General features: G+C 47.7%; 1 protein-coding gene across 2 annotated transcripts in view; it reads right to left on the bottom strand.

Moving 5' to 3' along the window:
- LAMA3 (laminin subunit alpha 3) overlaps nucleotides 1–12,094 on the bottom strand; it is a 477,258-nt gene that overhangs the window by 40,943 nt on the left and 424,221 nt on the right. For both annotated transcript variants that reach the window (XM_063923602.1, XM_063923601.1), the window contains exon 64: nucleotides 519–655. In XM_063923602.1, the coding sequence (XP_063779672.1) occupies nucleotides 519–655 (137 nt within the window). The remainder of the gene's footprint in view (nucleotides 1–518; nucleotides 656–12,094) is intronic.

Raw genomic sequence — 12,094 nt, 5'->3', positions numbered from 1 at the left:
AGACAGGTGAGGCAGAGCCTTTCCTGTCATACTAACGTTTGTGCCAGAGTTTTGACTGTATAAAGTATATGAAAAATACTAAGAATATGTTTGAAATATCTTCTTTGCATTATTCTAAGAATTTTTATAGCCAAAACTCTGGAGAAAAAAAGTCTATGGCAGGTGAGGCAGTGCCTCATCTATCTGTCTTTTCTGTACAACAGAATGTAGATCAACACTCACCAAATTTCCAGGAGTTTATAATGCTGCACCTGTGTATAATGCCCACATGTACGCTTTGGCTCATATATTGCATGTAAATCTGGCTCTGATGCTAGCCAGTGCCTCCTGAGCTATTTACCTCACAGCACATCCCTATATAGAAATTGTGGCTTATATCTGCACTTAAGGTGATTTACTTTATATCTGCCCTCCTGTTAATATAAACATACAGTATAGCTATTTAATGTTCCTTACGTTATAGAAATGCTGAAGATGATTACATTATATCTGCCCTCCTCCTTTTATCAGTTACTCACTTTTCTTTAATTGCAGATGGGACACCACCCAAATAATACGTGCCGAAAGTGAATACATTCACATCAGAAGCATTCATGGCATCCCGATCCTGGCGCACACGCAACAATTTCTCCTTCTGTGCAATCAGCACCTCTATCTGTAAAAAGAAAGAAAATACAATTTATTCCTAATAATATGGAGCACTCCCACTATTTTATATTACACAGAAGCAGGAGAGTAAATAAATTTAGGGGGGGGGGGGGGGAGGGGAGATATAATTTTGGCACCCTTAAATCACTGAAGGTCGCCCTCAGGGGCAGCTGCAGTAACAGGCCACACAACCTACCACACTCTAAACTCACTGTGAGGGCAGGTGGGTGCTCGGGCACCTAAGCGGTGGTGGTATATATGGTACATATAGCTATGGCGATATATATGAATTGAGCAAATGTTTCAGGCCTTCTGCATTGTAGATGCATTGCTGCTTTCTGTGGCATTGCTCCGTTCTTGTGTAATAAACACAGTTTATCCCTGCAGCAGCCTGCAGGTACAGCAGCTTGGTTTCACTCCAAACAGTGTTCAAGGGAACCCATCACACTCTTTCAGGTGGTGCTTATTAATGCAATTAAAGATGCTGCAAAGGCCCTAGGGCAGGCATTCCCAACCACGGTCCTCAAGGCACACCAACAGTGCAGGTTTTAGTGATATCCAGGCTGCAGCACAGATGGTTAAATCAAAATAACTGAGCTACTAATTAAGTCACCTGTGCTGCAGCCTGGATATCACTAAAAATAGAATTTTGGTACTTACCAGGTAAATCCTTTTCTTTGAATCCATAGGGGGCACTGGAGTACTCTTGGAATATGGACGGCTTCCGCAGGAACAGGGCACTGAATAAATAAATTTAGAACTCTCCTCCCCTCCATATCCCAGAGTAACTCAGTGTTTTTTTAATGAGCCGAACAGGAGCTAAAGAGAGGTTGACAATGGAGAAGTACATATAACATAACGGACAACAATAAAGTTGACACATAACGTTACTGACAACTAAACAGTTGGCCCCATAACCGATAGAACTTGAAACTTTGAACCAGTCAGTGAGAATGTGTTACCATAAGATCCCCTGAACTTACCACAAACCAGGTAAAACTGCTCTGGGTGGGCGTCCAGTGCCCCCTATGGATTCAAAGAAAAGGATTTACCTGGTAAGTACCAAAATCCTATTTTCTTTTTCATCCACTAGGGGTCACTGGAGTACTCTTGGGACGTACCAACGCTTCCCCCGTGTGCGGGAGAGCTGTTTGGCACCTGTAACACTAGGCGGCCAAAGCTAGATGCTGATGCCGCAAACGTATCAAACTTGTAAAAGCGCACAAACGTGTGCACTGATGACCATGTAGCCGCACGGCAAAGCTGCGTCGTAGAAGCCCCACGACCAGCTGCCCATGAAGTTCCCACAGAACGTGTGGAATGAGCTGTTACTGATGTAGGCAGCTGTAACCTAGCATGAAGGTAAGCCTGACGTATGGTCAGTTTAATCCATCTGGATAAGGTCTGCTTAGAAGCTGGCCAACCCATTTTGGCAGCATCATAGAGAACAAATAACGTATCCATCTTACGAACTGTAGACGTTCGGGATACATAAACGCGTAGTGCGCGTACCACATCCAAAGTTCAAGAATCTTCTGTTAACACAGGAACTACTATTGGTTGATTGATGTGAAAAGATGACACTACCTTTGGCAAGAAAGCGGGATTCGTCCGAAGTTCCGCTCTGTCATCATGAAACACCAAGGGGGTCATTCCGAGTTGTTCGCTCGTTATTTTTTTCTCGCAACGGAGCGATTAGTCGCTAATGCGCATGCGCAATGTCCGCAGTGCGACTGCGCCAAGTAAATTTGCTATGCAGTTAGGAATTTTACTCACGGCATTACGAGGTTTTTTCTTCGTTCTGGTGATCGTAATGTGATTGACAGGAAGTGGGTGTTTCTGGGCGGAAACTGGCCGTTTTATGGGAGTGTGTGAAAAAACGCTACCGTTTCTGGGAAAAACGCGGGAGTGACTGGAGAAACGGAGGAGTGTCTGGGCGAACGCTGGGTGTGTTTGTGACGTCAAACCAGGAACGACAAGCACTGAACTGATCGCAGATGCCGAGTAAGTCTGGAGCTACTCAGAAACTGCTAAGAAGTGTCTATTCGCAATTCTGCTAATCTTTCGTTCGCAATTTTGATAAGCTAAGATTCACTCCCAGTAGGCGGCGGCTTAGCGTGTGCAAAGCTGCTAAAAGCAGCTTGCGAGCGAACAACTCGGAATGACCCCCCAAATACGGTGGCTTGCATGACAAGGCACCCAAATCTAAAACACGCCTTGCCGAAGCTAAGGCTCGGAAAAAAAATTGTTTTCCAATTGAGAAACTTAATATCCACTTGTTGTAAGGGTTCAAAATATGAAGACTGTAAGAAATCTAAAACCAGATTCAAGTCCCATGGCGCTGTAGGTGGAATGAATGGAGGCTGTACTCTGAGGACACATTGCAGAAAGGTGTGTACAGACGGCAATAGAGCCAATCGTCTTTGAAAGTAAATTGACAAAGCAGATACCTGCACCTTTAATGTAGATAAACGCAGTCCTCCATCTAACCCCGTCTGTAGAAATAACAAAAGACGGGATAACTTGAAAGATGATGTCGGAAACTTCCGAACTTCACACCAACCTATATAGGCACGCCAAATTCTGTAATAATGAGCTGCCGTAACTGGCTTCCTAGCTCGTAACATGGTTGGTATAACCGATTCTGGAATGCCCTCTCTTCTTAAGAGGGCGGTCTCAACAGCCACCCCGTCAAATGCAGCCGCGCTAAATCGGGGTAAAGGAACGGACCCTGTTGTAACAGGTCCGGACGTAGCGGGAGCGGCCAAGGATCGTCTGCGAGTAGTCCGCGGAGATCCAAGAACCAAGCTCTCTGAGGCCACTGAGGCGCCACTAGTATTGTTGTGGCGGACTCTCTTTTGATCCGTTTTAGCAACAGAGGGAGCAGCGGAAACGGTGGAAACAGATACACGAGGCTGTACGGCCACGCGATTGTGAGAGCATCCACCGCCACTGCCTTTGGATCTTGCGTTCTGGTCACATACTGGGGCGTTTGGTGATTGTGGCGAGATGCCATCAGGTCCACTTGAGGGTAACCACACCTCTGGACCAACATGTGAAATACTTCTGGATTTAATGCCCATTTTCCTGGATGAAAATCCCGACAGCTGAGATAATCCGCCTCCCAGTTGTCCACTCCCGGAATGAACACTGCCGACAATATCACATGGTGATGCTCGGCCCAACTGAGGATTCGAGCTACTTCCCGCATTGCCATGCGGCTTCTCGTTCCTCCTTGTTTGTTGATGTACGCGACCGCCGTCGCGTTGTCTGACTGCACCTGGACAGTCAGAGACCGAAGCATGTGCACTGCTTGTCGTAGCGCATTGTAAATTGCCCGGAGTTCCAGGACATTTATAGACAGCAATCTTTTGTGATCCGCCCAGAGACCCTGGAGCTGACAATTTTGAACTACAGCTCCCCAACCTCTGAGTCTCGCGTCCGTCGTTAGAATTATCCAATTCCAGGCGCCAAACCGTTTCCCTGTGGTTAGATTGTGTACTTTGAGCCACCAGAGTAGAGTTACCCTGGCCCGTGGCGACAACCTCACCTTGTGGTGAATCTGCAGATGCGAGCCCGACCACTGTGCGAGCACATCCAGTTGAAAAGGACGTGAGTAAAATCTTCCGAACTGAAGCGCTTCGAAAGCCGCCACCATTGTGCCAGAGAGGCGAATGCACAAATGTACCGAGACTGTGCGTGGCTTGAGCACTAATTGTACCAGATGACGAATAATCTGTACTTTCTGTTCTGGTAGGTAAATTCTTTTTCATACCTAGGAACTGAAGTCGTTGAGACGGAATTAGATGTGATTTCTTGAAGTTGACAATCCAACCGTCCTGAACTAGTACATTGTACGTTAGCAACGCATGTTGGAGGAGCATCTGTTGAGACGGAGCTTTGATGAGCAGATCGTCCAAGTACGAAACTATTATCACTCCCAGGGATCTGAGATGAGCTATCAACACAGACATCACTTTGGTGAATACCCGTGGCGCTGACGAGAGGCCAAACGGAAGAGCCTGAAACTGGTAATGATTCTGCCGTATCGCAAAACGCAAGAACCTCTGATGAGGTGGCCAAATCGGAATGTGTAAGTACGCATCCTTGAGATCCAGCGCAATCATGAATTCCTGTGGCTCTAAACCTGCAATTACTGTCCGCAGAGATTCAATCTTGAATCTGTAGTAAGTGACGTACTGATTGAGGCCCTTTAAGTTCAATATTGGCCTGACCGAGCCATCCGGCTTTGGTACCACAAACAGACTGGAATAATAACCCTGACCTTGTTGGTGTACCGGGACCGGAATCAAAACGGCTGAATCCAGCAAAGACTGAATTGCAATTTGCAGAACCGCCCTCTTGTCGTCCGACACAGGCAGTCCTGTCTTGAAAAACCGCATTGGCGGGAGACAGTCAAACTCTATCTTGTAACCTTTTAACACTAAATTGCGGATCCACCCATCTGTGGATGTGTGGAACCACGCCAAATGGAACGTCTGAAGGCGTGCCCCCACAACTGGAGATGGGCTGGGAGGCCGTCATGCCACTGGCTTGTCGGTGACTTTAGCGTCCTGACGACTGGTGTTGGTTTGTTGAAAACCACGTCCTCGACCTCGTCTACCAGGCGAGGCTGTTCCTCTACCACGGCCTCAAAAGGGCTGAGGTCTAAAGGATTTGAACGCCGGGCCAGAGTATTTTCGTCTAGGTACCGTTGGAGGCAATGGTAGGAAAACAGACTTCCCTCACGTGGCCTCAGAAATCCATTTGTCCAATTCAGGACCAAACAACTTCTCGCCACCATAAGGTAACGCCTCTATACCTCTCTTAACCTCTGCCTCCGCTTGCCAAGAACGCAGCCAGAGTGCTCGTCGTGCCGTAACTAGCGACGATGAAAGGCGAGAAGTGAGCTGACAGACGTCAGTAGAAGCTGTACATAGATACTCAGCAGCTTCACAGATTTGATCAGCGAGAAGTATAAGGTGATTGTCATGTAGACCAGACTTGAGTTCTGTTATCCATACAATTAGCGCCTTAGTGACCCAAATGCCAACCAACCCAGGTCTAAGCAACACTCCTGCTGCTATATACATGGACTTTAGCATAGCTTCTATTTTCCGGTCTGAAGGGTTTTTAAGCGTAGTAGCAGTTGGTACTGGTATGGTTAATTTCTTTGTAAGTTTTGACACAGACGAATCCACCATTGGCGGATTCTCCCATGTAGATGTCACAGACTCTGGAAACGGGTAACTAGACTTAAATCTGCGAGGTATAAAAAACCGTTTATCCGGATTTTTCAGTGTTTCCACTAACATCTTATTAAGAGATTCCGACACAGGAAAACACATCAGAGATCTTTGTCGTTTAGTAAATACGACTTCATCATTTGTCAGAGGCTCCTCAGTTTCTGTAAACTTCAGAGACTGACGCACCACTCTGATGAGATTATCAATGCCTGGGCTGTCAAAATCTTCACTATCTGACTGCTGGCCTACTTCGCCCTCCTCACCCTCATCTTGCGCAGTGAGGTCTGGCATAGAATCGTCAGAATGCAACATAGCAGAAACTGGTAAATCATAAGACAAATTAAATTTATCCCTTCTACCCAAAATGGACTTGGACCTTTGGCAAGGCTGAGACCCCTCCGGTAGTTCTGGCGGTCTCACCCGAGACTCAGATCTTGCCGCTTCCCGCTCTTGTCGAGCGGCGGCCAATTCTGATTGCAACCCAGCCATTACATTGGCTAGCATTTCCCATGGAGGGTCCGGGGATGAAACCGGCTTTGATACCAGAGCCGAAATTGTATTTGTAGCTGAATTCACAAAACATACTGTACATGTTGTAGATCCATCCGGTAACACACTGTTACAGACCTTGCAGTGAAACTGCTTTTTAGTTTTTGCTGGTGCCTTACTCATTATGCAGACAGACAATACAATATACAAAAGACAGACACTTGCACGACTCAGTAAAATTGTACTAAGGTGTGTGTAATATATATATATGGCCGAAGTGCAGTGCACGTGGCCAGTACTATATGAAATCTGATCCCAAATTCCCACTAACATCCCTGTGCCTCCGGTGGAGTAGAGATGTAGGACAGGAACGTTCTGGAATCATAGGAAGGCATAGGAAGCATGGTTAAAATGGCCCCCATGCCATGCTTGCAGTGAGAATCACAGGTCAGGTTACAACACATGTCTTTATAACCTGTACCTAACTTTGGATTTAATATAGGCTTAACAGCCTATTAACATAATGGATGCAGCATATGTAATATCAAAACCCATGCAGCATAATATAACCCCTGCAGCCTGCCATGCAGCCTATGCTCTGTGAGCAGACTTCTTCTCCCCCCCCCCCCCCCCCCCCCCGTGCATCGTGTACCGCTGCGTCTTAGCGGGGAGCGGTTGCCGGTGATCGGGACCCTGGAATCCGGAGATTATTGCAGGGAGCCGGGCAGCGCCTAGCGGGGAGAGCGGCCGTGCTGCGGAAGTGTGGCCGGCGGGTGTGAGCGGCGTGCGGCGGCCGGAGCGGCGGTGTAGCGCTAGTCGGAGCGGCTGTGGCGGGCACTGAGCCCTGTACAGCTGTGGTAGGAGCGGCGGGTGCGGGCGGCGGTTTAGAAACATTTTCCCCACACAGCGGGGCGGCAGCGTGCGCTGACCGCCCCGTCCCCCCAGCATACCTTGACTCCAGTAGCGAGGGCTATGACGGGGCTTCTGTCTGTAAGCTCCGTCCAGCTCTTGCAGGTCAGTGAATGAGCTGCGTGTGGCTGTGAGGGTGCTCTTTGTGAGGACCGACACGCCATTCGCTGCCTCCGTGCAGCGGCACTATCCCGGACCCACGTTTTTTTATAAACTGGGAAGGGATGTGCTAATTGCAAAAAGAAAAAGTAAAAATGAAAAAGTCAAAATTAAAAATTAATAAAATATTCAACTAAGTGAGGGAGCTCCGCACAAGCCTGTTAGTACTGTGAGCACAGAAAAAACACTGAGGTACTCTGGGATATGGAGGGGAGGAGAGTTCTAAATTTCAATATTCAGTGCCCTTTTCTTGCTAAAGCCGTCCATATCCCAAGAGTACTCCAGTGACCCCTAGTGGATGAAAAATAAGAATTTACTTACCGATAATTCTATTTCTCGTAGTCCGTAGTGGATGCTGGGGACTCCGTCAGGACCATGGGGATTAGCGGCTCCGCAGGAGACAGGGCACAAAAATAAAGCTTTAGGATCAGGTGGTGTGCACTGGCTCCTCCCCCTATGACCCTGCTCCAAGCCTCAGTTAGGATACTGTGCCCGGACGAGCGTACACAATAAGGAAGGATCTTGAATCCCGGGTAAGACTCATACCAGCCACACCAATCACACCGTACAACTTGTGATCTGAACCCAGTTAACAGTATGACAAAAACGTAGGAGCCTCTGAACAGACGGCTCACAACAATAACAACCCGATTTTTTTGTAACAATAACTATGTACAAGTATTGCAGACAATCCGCACTTGGGATGGGCGCCCAGCATCCACTACGGACTACGAGAAATAGAATTATCGGTAAGTAAATTCTTATTTTCTCTAACGTCCTAAGTGGATGCTGGGGACTCCGTCAGGACCATGGGGATTATACCAAAGCTCCCAAACGGGCGGGAGAGTGCGGATGACCCTGCAGCACCGAATGAGAGACTCCATGTCCTCCTCAGCCAGGGTATCAAATTTGTAGAATTTAGCAAACGTGTTTGCCCCTGACCAAGTAAATGCTCAGCAAAGTTGTAAAGCCGAGACCCCTCAGGCAGTCGCCCAAGATGAGCCCACTTCCTTGTGGAATGGGCTTTTTCTGATTTTGTCTGTGGCAAGCCTGCCACAGAATGTGCAAGCTGAATTGTACTACAAATCCAGCGAGCAATCGTCTGTTTAGAAGCAGGAGCACCCATCTTGTTGGGTGCATACAGGCTAAACAGCGAGTCAGATTTTCTGACTCCAGTCGTCCTGGAAACATATATTTTCAGGGCCCTGACAACGTCAAGTAACTTGGAGTCCTCCAAGTCCCTAGTAGCCGCAGGTACCACAATAGGTTGGTTCATGTGAAAAACAGAAAACACCTTAAGGAGAAATTGAGGACGAGTCCTCAATTCTGCCCTGTCAGAATGAAAAATTAAGTAAGGGCTTTTATATGATAAAGCCGCCCATTCTGACACACGCCTGGCTGAAGCCAGGGCTAATAGAATCTTCACCTTCCATGTGAAATATTTTAAGTCCACAGTGGTGAGTGGATCAAACCAATGTGACTTTAGGAAACTCAAAACAACATTGAGATCCCAAGGTGCCACTGGGGGCACAAAAGGAGGCTGTATATGCAGTACCCCTTTTACAAACGTCTGAACTTCAGGCACTGAAGCCAGTTCTTTCTGGAATAAATTCGACAGGGTCGAAATTTGAACCTTAATGGACCCTAATTTTAGGCCCATAGACAGTCCTGTTTTCAGGAAATGTAGGAAACGACCCAGTTGGAATTCCTCTGTAGGGACCTTCTTGGCCTCACACCACGCAACATATTTTCGCCAATTGCGGTGAAAATGTTTTGCGGTTACATCCTTCCTGGCTTCGACCAGGGTAGGGATGACTTCATCTGGAATGCCCTTTCAGGATCCGGCGTTCAACTGCCATGCCGTCAAACGCAGCCGCGGTAAGTCTTGGAACAGACAAGGCCCCTGCTGGAGCAGGTCCTTTCTTAAAGGTAGAGGCCACGGTTCTTCCGTGAGAATCTCTTGAAATTCCGGGTACCAAGTCCTTCTTGACCCATCCGGAACTACGAGTATCGTTCTTACTCATCTCCTTCTTATGATTCTCAGTACTTTTGGTATGAGATGCATAGGAGGGAACACATACCATGACTGGTACACCCACAGTGTTACCAGAGCGTCCACCGCTATTGCCTGAGGATCCCTTGACCTGGCGCAATATCTGTCTAGTTTTTTGTTCAGGCGGGACGCCATCATGTCCACCTTTGGTTTTTCCCAACGGTTTACAATCATGTGGAAGACTTCCCGCTGAAGTCCCCACTCTCCCGGGTGGAGGTTATGCTGAGGAAGTCTGCTTCCCAGTTTTCCACTCCCGGAATTAACACTGCTGAGAGTGTTATCACATGATTTTTCGCCCAGCGAAGAATCCTTGCAGTTTCTGCCATTTCCCTCCTGCTTCTTGTGCCGCCCTGTTTTCGTGGGCGACTGCCGTGATGTTGTCCCACTGGATCAATACCGGCTGACCTTGAAGCAGAGGTCTTGCTAAGCTTAGAGCCTTGTAAATTTGGCCTTAGCTCCAGTATATTTATGTAGAGAGAAGTCTCCAGACTTGATCACACTCCCTGGAAATTTTTTCCTTGTGTGACTGCTCCCCAGCCACTCAGGCTGGCATCCGTGGTCACCCGGACCCAGTCCTGAATGCCGAATCTGCGGCCCTTTCATAGATGAGCACTCTGCAGCCACCGCAGAAGAAACACCCTTGTCCTTGGAGACAGGGTTATCCGCTGATGCATCTGAAGATGCGATCCGGACCATTTTTCCAGCAGATCCCACTGAAAGGTTCTTGCGTGAAATCTACCGAATGGGATCGCTTTGTAAGAAACCACCATTTTTCACAGGACCCTTTGTGCAATGATGCACTGATACTTTTCCTGGTTTTAGGAGGTTCCTGACTAGCTCGGATAACTCCCTGGCTTTCTTCTCCGGGAGAAAACATCCTTTTCTGGACTGTGTCCAGAATCATCCCTAGGAACATTAGACGTGTCGTCGGAAAAAGCTGCGATTTTGGAATATTTAGAATCCACTCGTGCTGTCGTAGAACTACTTGAGATAGTGCTACTCCGACCGCCAACTGTTCTCTGGACCTTGCCCTTATCAGGAAAGCGTCCATATTTCTTTTAGGAAGAATCATCATTTCGGCCATTACCTTGGTAAAGACCCGGGGTGCCGTGGACAATCCAAACGGCAGCGTCTGCACTGATAGTGACAGTTCTGTACCACGAACCTGAGATACCCTTGGTGAGAAAGGCAAAATTTGGACTTGTAGGTAAGCGTCCCTGATATCCAGTGACACCATATCGTCCTGGTTCGCTATCACTGCTCTGAGTGACTCCATCTTGATTTGAACCCTTGTATGTAATTGTTCAAATCTTTTAGATCTCACCGAGCCGTTTGGCTTCAGTACCACAATATAGTGTGGAATAATACCCCTTCCCTTGTTGTAGGAGGGGTACTTTGATTATCACGTGCTGGGAATACAGCCTGTGAATTTTTTTCCAATACTGCCTCCCTGTCGGAGGGAGACGTTGGTAAAGCAGACTTCGGGAACTTGTGAGGGGAAGACGTCTCGAATTTCCAATGTACACCTGGGATACTACGTGTAGGATCCAGGAGTCCACTTGCGAGTGAGCCCACTGCGTGCTGAAACTCTTGAGATGACCCCCCACCGCACCTGAGTCCGCTTGTATGGCCCCAGCGTCATGCTGCGGACTTGGCAGAAGCTGTGGAGGACTTCTGTTCCTGGGAATGGGCTGCCTGCTGCAGTCTTCTTCCCTTTCCTCTAACCCTGGGCAGATATGACTGGCCTTTTGCCCGCCTGCCTTTATGGGTACGAAAGGACTGAGACTGAAAAGACTGTGTCCTTTTCTGCTGAGATGTGACTTGGGGTAACAAAAGTGGATTTTCCAGCTGTTGCCATGGCCACCAGGTCCGATGGACCGCCCCTTTATACGGCAATACTTCCATGTGCCGTCTGGAATCTGCATCACCTGACCACTGTCGTGTCTATAAACATCGTCTGGCAGATATGGACATCACATCTACTCTTGATGCCAGAATGCAAATATCCCTCTGCGCATCTCGCATATATAGAAATGCATCCTTAAAATGCTCTATAGTCAATAAAATATTGTTCCTGTCAAGGGTATCAATATTTTCAGTCAGGAAATCCGACCAAGCCCCCCCAGCGCTGCACATCCAGGCTGAGGCGATTGCTGGTCGTAGTATAACACCAGTATGTGTGTATATACTTCTTAGGATATTTTTCAGCTTCCTATCAGCTGGCTCCTTGAGGGCGGCCGTATCTGGAGACGGTAACGCCACTTGTTTTTATAAGCGTGTGAGCGCCTTATCCACCCTAAGGTGTGTTTCCCAACTCGCCCTCACTTCTGGCGGGAAAAGGTATACCTCCAATAATTTTCCATCGGAGGAAACCCACGTATCATCACACACTTTAATTTATCTGATTCAGGAAAAACTACAAGTAGATTATTCCCACCCTACATAATACCCTTATTTGTGGTACTTGTAGTATCAGAAATATGTAACACCTCCTTCATTGCCCTTAACATGTAACGTGTGGCCCTAAAGGAAAATACGTTTGTTTCTTCACCGTCGACACTGAAGTCAGTGTCCGTGTCTGTGTCGACCA

This window comes from Pseudophryne corroboree, chromosome 5 (genome assembly GCF_028390025.1).
Source record: "Pseudophryne corroboree isolate aPseCor3 chromosome 5, aPseCor3.hap2, whole genome shotgun sequence".
Lineage (NCBI taxonomy): Eukaryota > Metazoa > Chordata > Amphibia > Anura > Myobatrachidae > Pseudophryne > Pseudophryne corroboree.
The sequence above is the reverse complement of the archived record's forward strand: the minus strand, read 5'-3'. Positions and strand labels throughout refer to the sequence as shown.